The 14,757-nt window shown below is 28.5% G+C and overlaps 1 protein-coding gene across 2 annotated transcripts; it reads right to left on the bottom strand.

Moving 5' to 3' along the window:
- Positions 1 to 1,122: 1,122 nt before the first annotated feature.
- Positions 1,123 to 6,455, bottom strand: LOC124832788 (electron transporter, putative (Protein of unknown function, DUF547)). 2 transcript variants are annotated; one of them, XM_088110243.1, is made up of 10 exons: positions 6,075 to 6,455; positions 5,637 to 5,687; positions 4,433 to 4,549; positions 3,363 to 3,809; positions 2,597 to 3,036; positions 2,361 to 2,460; positions 2,220 to 2,279; positions 1,955 to 2,044; positions 1,604 to 1,723; positions 1,123 to 1,511 (listed from the first exon to the last, which is right to left on the bottom strand). In XM_088110243.1, exons 1-10 carry the CDS (start codon positions 6,453 to 6,455, stop codon positions 1,194 to 1,196), a joined length of 2,124 nt encoding a protein of 707 aa, XP_087966369.1. In that variant the 3' UTR covers positions 1,123 to 1,193. The 2 variants fall into 2 exon arrangements, with proteins under 2 accessions (XP_087966369.1, XP_047163035.2); XM_047307079.2 differs by having other exon boundaries at positions 5,637 to 5,684; positions 6,075 to 6,271.
- Positions 6,456 to 14,757: the final 8,302 nt, after the last annotated feature.

The raw sequence follows: 14,757 nt of genomic DNA, 5'->3' as shown, positions 1-14,757 counted from the left end.
TCATTTAAAAAACATTGACTTCGTATTGCAAAGTTAAATAAATTATTATAAATAAAATATATACAGTTTACCAAAGAGACAACACAAAAAAATCTAACAAAAAAACTTAGACTCGTCAAATTATTTATAAACTCAATTCTACGTTACATATGAAACCACTCTAACCTTTTTTTAGACAAATTGTTATCACTTTTATTTTCTCGTTTTTTTTTTGTCTCGTAAAATTTTTATTTAACTATTCTAAAATAAATTATTTTGACTCTTAGCAAACAATTATGCAGTTTTTGATATTATACACCTATTTAAACAAATTCAACGGTGAGGACAATTCAAACTCGCTTTCATAGAGTAACCGAAGCAATGCCTTTTACGTTTTAATTTTAGATTTAGAGTTTAAAATTTAAGGTTTAAATTTGTATTGAACCCATCAAATTCAGTGCTTAGAGGTTGAAATCGTTTTTATTTTTAATTTTAAAGAAAAAACATTTGGGAAACAGTATAACAATTATTTTAAAATTTAAATAATAAAAATATAATTAAACCATAAAAATTATTATCTCTGGAAAATATAAAATTGATTGGATAAATTGAGGGAAAGGGGTATGCATGAAAATGAAACATATAAAGTATATATGCTTAAGAACTGTATTCTTGTCCTAACCTATATATAGCCTAGGCCCATGGGTCGTCATCAAATATTGACTGGGTTCAGATTTTGCTGTTCAATGCGCTACATATTTGATTCTTTAAATTAAAAAATCAAGCATGGAATACTTTACAATTAAATTATTTAGATTAAAAATATGGACTGCAGCCAAATTATCAAGAGGTAACAATGTTCATAGAATTAAACGAAAACTTATTTAGCAAACTCACAGTATATTTCCTTTTTAATTTACAAAATAAAATTAAGAAACTTTGTTAATTTAAGCAGCAGCATTAAATTTGGTAACAGTTCATATTATTTCTAAATTATACTTTTTTGGGTCATTTTAACTTTGTCTGATTTCTTATATAGTTTTTAATAATTACGTATCAATAGATGACTGTGTCTGAAAATGGTGGCTCTGCAGAGTTTACAAACAGAGGAAGAGAGAAAGAGAATGGTGTAGTGCGAGATGGTTCAAGAATTTTCCTTTATATTTTGTATACTCGGTTTTATTGGCTAACAAAAGAAGTGTTACAATGTACATTTATATTGTCAACAAATACTGGAATTCATAGTCATAGGGTATCTTTTCAACAATGGTAGAAATCTTCACAGAATTAGTATTATTGTGGCCTCTGAAGCAATCCACCATTGATTTCCTTAGAGTGCCTGATGTGGGTAACTGGCTACATACCCACTCCACCAATGATTCTATATCTGCAGCAAAATCAAGCATGTTCATGAGAAGAAGCTCTGGAAATCCTATTCTTTTGGTGCTAGTGGCTAGAATTGAAGCTTGAAGATAGTCTAGTTTTGATTTCTCCAATTCACTTGTAATTCCATCTGCCGTGTATATCCTCACCTGCATCAAGTGCACATCATTTTCCTTAAATTAGAAGCAATATTTTAAGAGGGAAAACCAATTCATAGATGTTATTGAGCTGAAAAACTTACACAAGGAGAAGAACGAGTTCCACAACACAGAGCAAATGTGACATTAGGATCAACAGACTCAAGTCCATAAAGTTCACGAACAACTGATTCTTTCTCTTCCCACTCACCCTTATGCTGAACCTAAACCACAACATGTATACATTGCTTTGGAGATATATCAATTGCAACAAAACTAAAGCTTAGTTTGGTTCAGTGTTATAAAAAACGAATTTTAAACCTAACTTAATCTATAAAATTAGTTTGTAAATTAAGACCTGCACCCACTTATATACTATAAATTGATTTTATCGTTATACGATGTAGAACTTCCAACACGGTGTTTAAAAGAGCTTATCATGTTTCATTGTTTACCTCTTTCATGCTAGAAATATCTCGTTTCCTCAAGATGAAATGCTCTATTGCTTGAGCATTTATTAGGTTGCCTCCTACATTGAGGGTTGCCTGCACATAAGTGAATTCAGCATCAAGAAAATGTTTCTTTCAGACATGTTTAAAATTTGTATTTATATGCTTTTCAAAACAGAAACATAAACATAAACAAATTGTCTTAGAAAGTTAGTTGTCTTCTGTCAAGAAACAGGATAAGTAACATGTATATCAAGATTTTTTAATGTACCTTGTTCATCAGTGCAAGTAGTTTTTCTGGTGTGGATGGCACTCCATATTGGATAAATCCCTGAAACAAGACAATATATTAAGAATAGTCCTGATCTGTGTCCTATAATTCCCATTCATCAGATTGAAATTATTACTATACATGCATGATACAAGCATTGTACACGTTGATCCAGAATGCTAGTTTCTGTTGGTTTGTGAGGCTTTTCAAGTCAACTGTTTGAAGATTGCTCATCAAGATCCTGCAAACCACAAGAAACTAACTGTTACTTCAAAATTTGTTCACTTTACTATGTACCTCTTCATTGTCAAGTAGAACTTACAAAGTTTTCAACATTTTGACTCTTCTCATAAATGTAGATATCATCCATGCCATACCTTAGCTTCCTAAGTAATGGTATAGAGGATGGACTTGAGATAAACTTGGGATCCATAGAGCTGGAAGTGAATATAACCAGGTTCTTGTAAGGACCAATGTCCCTTGGAATGGACTCTTCTGTGTTAAAGATTCCATAAGGGTCTTGCTGCCTAGATTCCTTTTGCAACAAGAGGCTTGGTTTTGGAATTGACCCAGTATCCACCCTGAAGCTTCTTGAACTTAAAGAAGAGTGCACAGACCTTGAAATTGGCCCTGATTTCTCCAATTCCATTGCTCTTGAAGTTCTGAGTAGTCTTACATATATGAAATTCAAACACTTCATGATGCTCTCAGATAGCTTGTTGGGTTGCCACTTGAGATCATTCTCTTCTGACAGAAGTGGATCCAACAGTGATCTAGTTGGAAGATCCAAGTACATCTCTGGATTGCGTTCCCGCAGCTGAAAATAGTCAAGTAATTGCAAATTAGCGAATTCACACTGTTGACAACAATATCTATGTCAAAGTAATACTGTTTTTTTTCAAATTTTGATAGTGTGTTATAGTTCATACAGTTCAACAATCAATATATGGTCTGAGATTAGTACATATATATAGTTTTGGTTAATCTTCACATGAGATATAATCAAACTTTTATAATATGTTCTTTTGAAAATGAACTTTATGGTAATTTTTTTCACACTAACAAAATGCTATGGCCTAAACATATTCTAACGTAGGAAAATGAAGCTACAACGTGAATAAAAGGGAAAATTGTCATGCATACCTTGGGTGATGGATGACGTGGGTCACGCATAGGTGAGGGAGGTTTTACTGTCCCATTTTTTCTTGGAATTCTTTCATGAAATTTCACATCTTCTTGGAACTTATTTTCTTTCTGTTCTACGGAAGTTTTCAGAAAAGCTCTGTCATTTAGACTGAAATCACTGAGATTGTAATCACCCTTTATAGCTTTGCTTATGAAATGCAACGCCTTTGTTTCAAAGGCCATCCTTTCTTGAACACTTCTGCGAATAGGACTAGGATTTGGAACCGGAGAAGTTGATAAGTGATTGTTAGAATTACTCAAATTCCCTTGATTCCACGTTTTAGACTTTGATTCCTTGGTCACTTCTTGTTCGTGTTTCAAACCAGCTTGAAGTTGGCTTATTTGGCTTTCTAGTCTTGCAATTTCACTCTCAACCATCACTAGCTCTCCTAACAGTTCTCTCATCTGCACAAATTGCATAATTAATTCCTAAACCAAGGTCAATGAATAAAGCCAAACAGAAAATAACTATGAAATACTTTGATAAATTTTGGCTAATCTTATTTTTGGTTTAATGAGTGTTTTCCTTATAATTTTGTAACTTTGAATAAATTTTAATCAATGATAAAATATTATCAAAATATATATCAGAGAATAAATTATAATCATTCTTCAATCAACAATATGCACATCCCTACTTACCCACTTTCTGCATAAATATCTTTACTTTAAAGAATTGATTAAATAACTTCTACCCACCTTAGATGTGCTCAACAACATTGAATTGAGATCAATTAAAACACTTCAGGAATTCAGTTGGTGAATTTATAAACCTTTATGGATATACTTAAAAAAGAAAAAGAAAATATTTCTTTTTTCAATTTTAAAAAGTAGGTCATTAAGAGCCCTATGCAAACATCACCATGGTCTAACTTGCTGTATCTATTGAGCCCATATCCCTATGCTCACTATCATAAGCCCATAGTACTTACCAAAACCAAATTTTGAATAAAGGGGTCTACCACTCTACCCAGAGAAAGAAAGAAAAACAAAATAGAAAATTGTGATTGTTAAGAGGATTATATTACCTTGGGTGGAAGAAAATTGGGAATTGATATAGCCGATCCATTTGGTCTATTATGCACCATCTCCAAAATCTCATGAAACTTTTCTTCTTTCTCCAACAACCTTTGAAGCATAGCAACCTGTTATTACATAATAAAAAAAATCATGTAATGTTCTCACCATGTAGAATGGTCACATATGTCAGTAAAAACAGTGCACATTTCACAATTTGTCCCCATTAATTATATGCACTTAAACGGTTGAACATCTAAACCATAACACGAACGTGTACAAATTTTCCCATTTAAGGGTGTGCCTTCGAGGGTATGGTTCTCATTCACTGCTAGTACTCTGCATTGTCACAAATAGTAAACCTATAGTTCGAAAGTTTGTACGAAGTATTGCTATACTTTGACATAATGATGAATCCAGTGGTAGCTTTTTCAAAAGGAAAGCGACACTTTTCATTCCTACTTTGATTGACTAGTAAAAGTATCCATTACTGTTGCAGACCAACAACTATGCCTAAAACCTATACAGAGCCATACTCCACCATGATCAAATCAATAATTTACTGCATATTTTTGGTTATGGGTGGCGTTAAATGGCAAGTGTTATGTTAATTAACCTTGATATGTAGATCAAATTCTTGTGCAAATTGCAATTAGTATGAATACTTAAATTCTTAAATGTTGATGATCAGAGACAAAGAGGAGTTATATATATAAAAGTGAATGCAAATTTTAAAATGGATTTTTTCAAGTTAAATTAGGTTTAAAATTCACTTTTTAATATTAAATTATAGTTTATTTTATCAAGATTTATTATTTGATGAATGTGATATTTGTCATTGAGATTTATTTTTCTTGAGTCTATTTTATGATCATATTATCAAATTATTTATTAACGTGTAATTTCATGTTAAATCTAGTATCATTTTGAAGATGAATATCACTCGCTACTAGGAATATGTTGAAGATGCCTGAGACTTCTTAACATATGTTTTCATGTGCAGAAAAAAACTCACCTATTCATGTGCAGAAAACTAATTTTGCTAATAAGTATATGAATTTAATCATCACTCGTTGAAACGATCATGCAGCAGTTGAAGAGATTAAGGCAATTTAAGAAATTAGCTTCTCATCCTCTGTTGTACAAGATACTGTTCATTCCACATGGTAAATAGAATTTGCCATCAAAATGTGTATTACGTAAGAGTGCAAATACCTCTCTTTCAAGTTCCTGTCTCTTTTGCCGCCCAGTAATTTTCTTTTTCTTCTACAAACAAGAACAAAACCGGGAAAAATGTTTTAGAACAGCGTACACGTATTTTTGTTATCTGAAATTCTGAATGCAAACAAGTGCATTGCTTTATCAAAGAATACAAAAGAAGCATAACCAAAACAAAAAGAGAGAGACAGAGAGAGAAATACACATAAAACAAACCAACCACATGTGTCTTCATCTTAAACACTTTAGATACGCCATGTACGTATTAATTCCATTATATTAGAAAAGTTGAAACCAAAATTTTATTCATCTCTCCAAGATCACAATTTCAGCTAGAAAACTATGGTTTATAGGATGAATGTGATGTGACAAAACTATGATGAGGATTGCAATTTAAAACCATGCTAATTGTGAATGAAATGAATATACACTTACAATAATCTGAGAAGGAGAGTGAAGAGATGATGAGAAATCTAGAGGGTCCATGGAGGTGCAACCAAGCTTGAAGGTACCCCAACGTCTGGAAGAGACATTAAAACAACAACGGAGGGAGGGGGTGTGAGGTTCATGGAAATGGAAGTGTTGGTGAGAGGATGATGAGAGAATCTTGGGGCCAAAGAAAGAGGTTTTGAGGGTTGATGTAGGAGTAGTTGACGACGTTTGAGAGTGAATGAGACATAAGGGGATTTTGGTTTTGCAGAGTGTTTGAGAAGATGAGAAGGAGCTTTCAGGAGGGTGTTCATGAAGTTGGTTCAGACACACAGATAATAACCGTCTTTGTTGAGGTTGAGGATGCTGGTGGGAGTGGGACATCATGCACAGAACAAAAAAAAGAGGGTGGTGTTTGGTTTGGTCTCTTGGCGTAGCTTGCAATTCTGGTTTAATTTTTGAGAGTACCTGCTATTCGTTCATTCCCATCCTAAGTTCCTTTCTAATTACATCACTTTAAGTAAAGCTACCCTCTCCCTTTTTCTCTTTTACTTTATATATTTTTCTGGTTGGTTGATGTAAAGGTGCCTTTGTAGTTTCTACTTTGTAATTTGTATTACACACATAACTATCATGGGTCAATGTTGACAATGTTTTACAGTTTTCTTTCCCAATAATAAAATAGTTATAAAAAATTAAACTGTTATATTTATAAAAAAAATAAAAGATAATAAAAAGTATTATCAAAACAAATTTTGTATGTCAAATTATTGTTACTCTTTTCAAACCATTAATATTTAAATTCTTATTAAATATTTTTCTTTGAATAACATTTGTCTCTAAAATATATTTATAGAAAAGAAAGATAATTTTTTTAATTGAATATTTTTATTTCAGTTAAAAAAGTTAAATTTTCACAGCAACACATTTAAAAAATTCAATTTTATAATATTTAATAACTAAAAAAATGTATTATTATTCCATGTATGAACTAGTAAGAATAAGAAGAAGAGAAAGTAAAATTGGAGAGGCAACAAGAAACCAGTTTTTACTATTGGTTCCTTGTAAAGAAATTTCATTCAATCCATTCTTCTATATGGAAAAATAGGTCGTGTTTTGAGAAATGAACGGTGAAAATAATCCTACCATTAGAGTGTGGTGCCCATGCTTTGATGTCTTATTTACTGTTTATTCCAAATGGTCCATGCTACCTCTATGTTGTTTCGTCATGCTACTGGCAGAATATTTATAACCAGTTTTTTCTTTGATGATTGATTACTCAATAAATATTTATTTTGTATTTATCTGCCAAGTTTAGAGAGAGATAATATTGTGATTAAGTACTGTGTACTTATTTGTGTGGTAGTTTGAAACATTGAAACCGAAACTAAATATGATTTCATAAACCTTGGCTAATATCTGTGTGTCCCAGGCTATGCAGCTTTTGTTTTCCTTGTTCAATCGAAGGTTTTATATTATGTAATGTCTGTGTGTAGATGCTGACATAATTCTGCAGAAGCTGTGGCAGATTTTGATGCACCAACTAGATTAATGCTAATACTTAATGCATACGATACAAATGCTCTTTTTTGCTGCCTTATGAAGACAAACTTGCTTTATCTAAAATATGTTTATGAAGAAGCTAAGCTTAGTCAAGACGCTGGAATGATACACAGAGCCTGATTGGAGGGTTAGGTCAAAAGAAAAATGGAGCTATCGAGAAAGTCACGTGCAAAAATAGTAATAAGTCTAAACCACTTATACTCTATGTTTCATTTGATTTGTTAAAATATTATTATACGTTTATAATGTAATATATCTTTTACAATATATATATATATATATATATATATATATATATATATATATATATATATATATATATATATATATATATATATATATATATATATATATATATATATATCAACATATATAACAATATAATATAAAGTAATATGAATTGTGTTGACATAATAAATGTTAAGAAGCCTATAGAAAATTTTGTTTGTGCATTCATTTTCCACTAAGCATACAAGCTAAAAAGAATTGTTCTATGTATTTTGTCGTGTGCTATAGTTTAATAAGATTTACGATCCACTTGTTCAAATGTTAAAATAGATAAATAAATTTTGTTACGATTTAAAAAATATCTAGAAATAGAAATATTTTTTATAAAATGAAATTAATTATTATTTTTATTTATAGTCCAGAGTTTTTAATAATCGAAGAGAAAGTGTTGTGAAACTATGTATAAGAAGATTATACGTGGGAGAAGAGGATACATTAGTGTAAAAGTCTTTTTATACTAATTAAAAAGAGTTTTTTATACTATTTTTAGAATTGGTATAAAAGCAAGGGTATAGAAAATGTTAAACCGGTTTTAAAATTGATATAGAAAGTGTCACTTTTTATACTCGTTAAAGGTACATCTGATATAAAATAAATCTATTCAAATTTCGCTTGATGTGATAGTGACGGAGAGAGCAACAACCTTAGGTAATCGTGCTTGGCAAACAGCATTAGTGTTGAAAACACAACAATTGTTGTACATGCGATTTCCATAACGTTTAGGAATGGAACCACCAACGATGATGACTTTCAAGAGATGAGAGAGTTTAGAGAGCATGGCGCCTCAAACCTCTACTAATAGAGGCAATGGTGAACAACATTGCGAAGAACTACATATTCGATTATGGCTCGTCGAAGACAAAGTTGTGATATCGAAAAAGCTAAAACGTGAATTAGGGAATGGGAAGGAGCAAGCCTCTCGTGAGAGAGAAAGGCTCATCGATGGTGCAGATCCATGGTTGTAAGCTCGATGGTCATGGTTGTAGCTATTGTAGCGGTGAGGGTGCTTAGAGGTCTGCGAATGTCTAAATCCATGGTGCGGAATTGAGTAAAAAGGTACTCATAAATGTTTGAATTGTGAATGAAGGAAAAAGGTCCTCGCGGGGGTGTTGCTGCTAAGATTGGGAAAATTTAGGGTTTTAGTATATCCTAATTTAAAAAAGAAAAATAAGAAATTACTGTCTATACCGATTATAGCTAGAACTTGTATAAAAGTTTTTCTTATTTATTACAAAAATATCACTGTGTCCACTTTATATACTGGATATAATTAGAACTGGTGTAAAAAGTTTTCTTACTTGTTACAACAATATCATCATGTCCACTTTCTATATCGATTATAACTAAAACTCGTATAGAAAGTTTTTATCTTTCTTACAAAAATGTCATTGCACCCACTTCCTATATTTGTTACAACTGGTATAAAAAGTGTTATCTTATTTATAGTTATATCACCGCGTCACTTATACATGATGAATTACAACCGATATAAATATTCACTATCACAAGTATATTTTGCATTAGTGGTATGAGGAAAATTACTTATTATTATTGATTTTAAACAAGTTTTAGTTACCTACTTACTTTTATGGTTTATGTACGAAACTAAGCAAATTTGAAGTATAAATTACCAATCAAAGTAAAAAAATTTCAATATACAAAAATAGACAAGTCGTGGGGGGACAGACGACTTCCAATGAAGAAGTTGTGCACCCCAAAAACGATTTAAAGACATGATAATCTATTATCTGACCTTGTAATCGATTATCACGTTTTTTTTTTTTCATTAAAAGAATTATAAAAAAATTGAAGTTGTAGAGGGTTGACGACTTCTCTATTGAAGTCATGCACCCACACATTTTTACTTTTTTATTTTTTTATTTTTTTATTTTTTTATTAATTGAAATCATTTATAATTTTTAAATAATGTTTTTAAAATATTTAAAATTATATTTAATTAATAATTAACGTTTTTTAATATTATTAAATAAATAAATTTCATGATTTTAATTATTTTTGCAATTAAATTAAAGTTCTTGTAAAATAATTTCAATTAAATAATTTATAACTATAAATATTGTAATTATGTAATTAAAAATTCAAAAAAAAATATTTTATTATAATTTATTTTTTGAAATTTTATTATTATAGTATTTTTTTACAGATTATAATTAATTAATAACATTTTTTTCATTTCAAACAATTTAAATTAATAAAATATTAAATATAAACTATTTAAATTATTAAAAATATTAAATATAAAATAATTAAATTAATAAAAGTATAAAATAATTAAAATTGTAGGGGTTCACGACTTGTCGTCTTGAAGTCGTGCACCACCACACACTTTCACTTTTTTAAATTTTTTATTATTTAAAATAATTTATAGTTTCTAAATAATGTATTTAAATGTATATAAAATATTTTAAATTATATATAATTAATAATTAAAGTTTGTAATATTGTTAAATAAATAAATTTCATGGTTTAAATTACTTTTGTAATTAAAATAATTTTTTTATAAAATGATATTATGTAATTAAAATTAAAAAAAAAATTCATTATAAAATTATTTTTGTTTAATATAATAAATTTACTTAAACAAATATTTATTATAAAAAATCATTATAATTAATTTATTATAATAAAATAAAATAAATTTATGCATTTTTTATTTATGGGAAGTTTATAGCCTTGCTTCGTCTGTCCAAAAGGATCTGCCTAAACTTGAAGCTGCCAAGATTGCTTTGGAAAGACTAGTATCTCTGGTTCCTCCTCCCACCAGTATAAAGCCTTCCAGCTGTGACATATAGCTAAATATTTGTGTTGACGAAGATGAGAACATGACTATTGAAGCAGCTAAACATAGACTATAGGAATACTGTGAGAGTAAAAAATGGTCTAAGCCAGTATACATATACTTTTTTAAGAAGGGTTATTAAAGGAATAATATTGATTTTCATCTGTGAAACTTTTGACATGTTGACTAACTAGTTATTTAGGAAAATGATACTTGAACAACCATTTTTGACAACATTTAGACACGCGCACACGTGTCAAAATCTGAGTGGTCCATTTTCATTTAATTTTTCCAACTGGACCACTCAGATTTTGACACGTGTGCGCGTGTCTAAATGTTGTCAAAAATGGTTGTTCAAGTGTCATTTTCCAGTTATTTATTCGCAATGGTTCATTTGATTGAAAAGGATTCCGATCCTTCTCATGAAAAGAGATTTATTTGTTCTGTTTAGATAACTATGGAAGAAGAGGAGTGAATCTTTCAAATATCTGGCTACGAAAAATCTAGGGTGAATACTCCTTCAATGATGCTTATGGACCTTATTTGAGGAGTAATCTCAAAGAATGAGTGATGTTGAAATAAATTATATTGAAATTACAAAAATAAAAAATGCATAATTTTTTTTATTTTATTTAAAGTCGTTTGAGACTCTACGATTTGCCTATTTTTGTAATTCAAAATCTTTTTGCCTATATCGATAATTTATAGTTCAAATTTGCCTAATTTCGTACAAAAACCTACTATTATTGATTCCAAATTAGTCTTCATTTTTATGGTAGAGGCTAACCGTAAGTAACTATAACCTTGGTAACTAATAATGTAAGGTACTATAAAATTCTAATTCATAAATCAATTATAACTTTTTATTAGTAATATAAACTATTTTAATTGTTACTAATTTTTAGTTTATAATATAGTCTAACTTAGTAAATATAATGATTAATTAATTTTTGTCCCTAAATTTGGTTACTAGTAGTGTTTATCCATTTTACAACTTGTTACAGTAGTACAATTGTAACTACCCAAATTTCTTCTAATATACATTCACTAAGTACTCAATAATCATAAGATCAGTGTGATAATAATTGGAAATGAATTACCGTTCTTAAAGCTAAACAACACTGTATTTCAAAATACATTAAAACAAATCATAAGTACTTCAAAACATAAAATAGGAACTTAATACAGTTTTTAAAAAAAGTTAAACATATTCTTTAAGATATTATTGTGTTAATCCTTTAGTTTCCTGTTACATATCCCACACTAGTGTTATCATAAACTGTTACCATTATTCCCATATATAAAAAACACTTAAATATTTTTTTTTCTTGTTTTAGCTGATTTTGTTTAATGTGAGACTCTTTTTTGGATGTTCAATGTGATTCCTATTTTGGTAAATTATGTTTAATTTGATCATTTTTTATGATGCCGTCTAAATTGTTAATAAAAGATAAATAATGTGTGCAACGACTTTGTTCAATGTGAGAATCATTTTTTTGGATGTTCAATGTGGTTCATATTTCGGTAAATTATGTTCAATTTGATCATTTTTTATGATGTTGTCTAAATTGTTAACAGAAGATGAATAGTGTGTGTCACGGGTCAATTCGTGGTGTTATTCATAACTTTTAAATTTGTTATTTTTTTAATATTTTCTTAATTTAAAAAATGTTGTCAACGTATCAAGTCAATATTGTATCACCTGACACTGTCAGTGTCACGTGTCAAGTTAGTGTCAGTGTGCGTGTCAAGTTAGTGTTAGTGTCACATGTCAAGCTAATATCAGTGTCATGTGTCAAGTGTCAATGCGACGTTTCAATCTCTTATATTTAATTTAGTCCAAGTTTTTGTTATTTTTTTTCAATTTAGTTCCAATTTTTGTTAATTTTGTTCAATTCAGTTCTAATTTTTTTCCTCTTTAAATTGAAACCAAATTTAATTTTTATTAAAATTTAGATTTTTATTAAATATGTCTTTTTCATTATTTTTAAACCAACTATAACTATATTACTGAGATATAATTATTATATTTATGTTTGATATGTTCTACGTACAAAATTTAGGTTAGAGGTTGTTTAAAAATAATGAAGAATTTTTTTTCAAATAATAAAGAATTCTCCATCTAATTAAAAATAAAGTAAATTTTTCCTTCTAATTTTAGAAATAAATTAGAATTTTTCTTCTAATTTTAAAAGTAATCAAGAGTTTCTGTATGATTTTAAAAATAATGAAGACTTTTCCTTTTAATTTTAAAAATAATGAATAATTTTTCTTCTAATTTTAAAAATAGTGAAAAAATTTCCTTCTAATTTTAAAAATGATAAAGAATTTTCCTTCTAATTTAAAAAATAATTAAAAAATTTCTTTCTAATTTTAAAAGTAATGAAGAATTTTTCATCTAATTTTAAAAATAATGATCAATTAAATAAAATTAATAAAAATTAAGACTGAATTGAATACAAGACATTAACACGTGACACTAATACTTACACGCGACACTACTACTGACTTGACACGTGACAATGACAGTAACTTGACATATGACATTGACATTGACTTAATACGTGACATTGACATTACCACATCACATCATGTTGACTTGTTACGTGATAACTTTTTTTAAATATTTTTTTTTAAATTTAAAAATTAAAAAAATTAAAAATTTTAAAAAAAATTAAAAAAATCATGAAGTGACAAATGACACAATAACTTGACATGTGACATTGACATTACCACATAACACAATGTTGTGGATAACTTTTTATAAATTAAGAAAAAATTAAAAATTAAAAAAAAATTAAAAAAATTAAAAGAATTAAAAAAATCATGAAGTGATACGTGACACACTTTGTTTATCTTTAGTTAACAATTTAGATGACATCATGAAAAAAGACAAAATTTAACATAATTTACTAAAATAGAAATCACATTGAACATTTAAAAAAATGACGGTCACATATAACAAAGTCGACAAAAATAGAGAACAAAAGAGTATTTAAACTTATAGAAATATATGAACATCGTACTAGAAAGGAAACAAAAGACACACAAATAAAAGAGTAAGCTAATGAAAAAAAATTGATTAGAAATAATATACCAAAAATAGTAATATATCAAACTAATTATGAATAATATCAAAGTATATTTGATAGAAAATAAGTTATTGAATTATCTTGCCTCATTTCTCCATATATTACTACACAAATATTCGTTAAATGAACATTCTTTCTAAAAATCAACTAACATTCTTTCAAAAATCAACGTAAAAGCTCACATAATACATTTAGAAGAAGTATAATATGAAAGCACTAATAACTTCAAATAAAAATTATGAAAACAAGTCTTTAAGATAATTTTATACGGACTAGAACGCAAACCCATAAGTCCATTATTATGCGGGATGAACTAATAAAATTAATCCACTATTCTTGTGCAAGGTGGGTCAACTAATAGACAAATTAAAATAAAGTGAATCAATATGTATATTATCCTACAATAAAGGTAGAAGTGAAGTAGTGGTGATTACAATCTTATTACGACGAGGATGTATAGTCTATGAACTTTGAATAGTTATAATGATTATATATAAATATGAGGGATAATGATACTTTAAGAATATTTTTTTGATAACATTTTAACATCATCTATGTGTCATTATGTGATTGGTTCAAAATTACTCAACAATCAATAATAATAATCATAAACACCAATATGAATCAATCATAGAATGACACGTAGATGGTGTTAAAATATTGTCAAAAAAATGTTGTCAAAATATCATTATCCAGATATAAGTGTCTTAGGAGCATAATAATAAGATATAACATTTGGTGGGATGTTACATTTATTCCAAATAATAATTTATAACTTTTAAAACAATAATATATATATAACATAATATAAAAATATTAGAAAAGTGACACTTAAATATTTAAATTTTAAAAAGATAATCATCTACCTCATTATTAGTGAAATTTAAGTATGGATTGAGATATTGGAATACCAAAATTCTTTGGATAGGGAGGGAATATGGCGAGA

Source organism: Vigna umbellata, chromosome 3 (assembly GCF_029865625.1).
Source record: "Vigna umbellata cultivar VRB3 chromosome 3, Vumbellata_1.0, whole genome shotgun sequence".
NCBI classification, from domain to species: Eukaryota; Viridiplantae; Streptophyta; class Magnoliopsida; order Fabales; family Fabaceae; genus Vigna; species Vigna umbellata.
The sequence above is the reverse complement of the archived record's forward strand: the minus strand, read 5'-3'. Positions and strand labels throughout refer to the sequence as shown.

What these genes read in the sequence shown, in the direction of transcription:
- LOC124832788 (XM_088110243.1), bottom strand. Translation starts at nt 6,455, where the DNA reads ATGATGTCCCACTCCCACCAGCATCCTCAACCTCAACAAAGACGGTTA. An exon ending in GACAGGAACTTGAAAGAGAG is followed by an intron (nt 4,550 to 5,636) that starts GTATTTGCACTC and finishes ATGTAATAACAG; the next exon opens with GTTGCTATGCTTCAAAGGTT. An exon ending in ACAATGCTTGTATCATGCAT is followed by an intron (nt 2,280 to 2,360) that starts GTATAGTAATAA and finishes GTCTTGTTTCAG; the next exon opens with GGATTTATCCAATATGGAGT.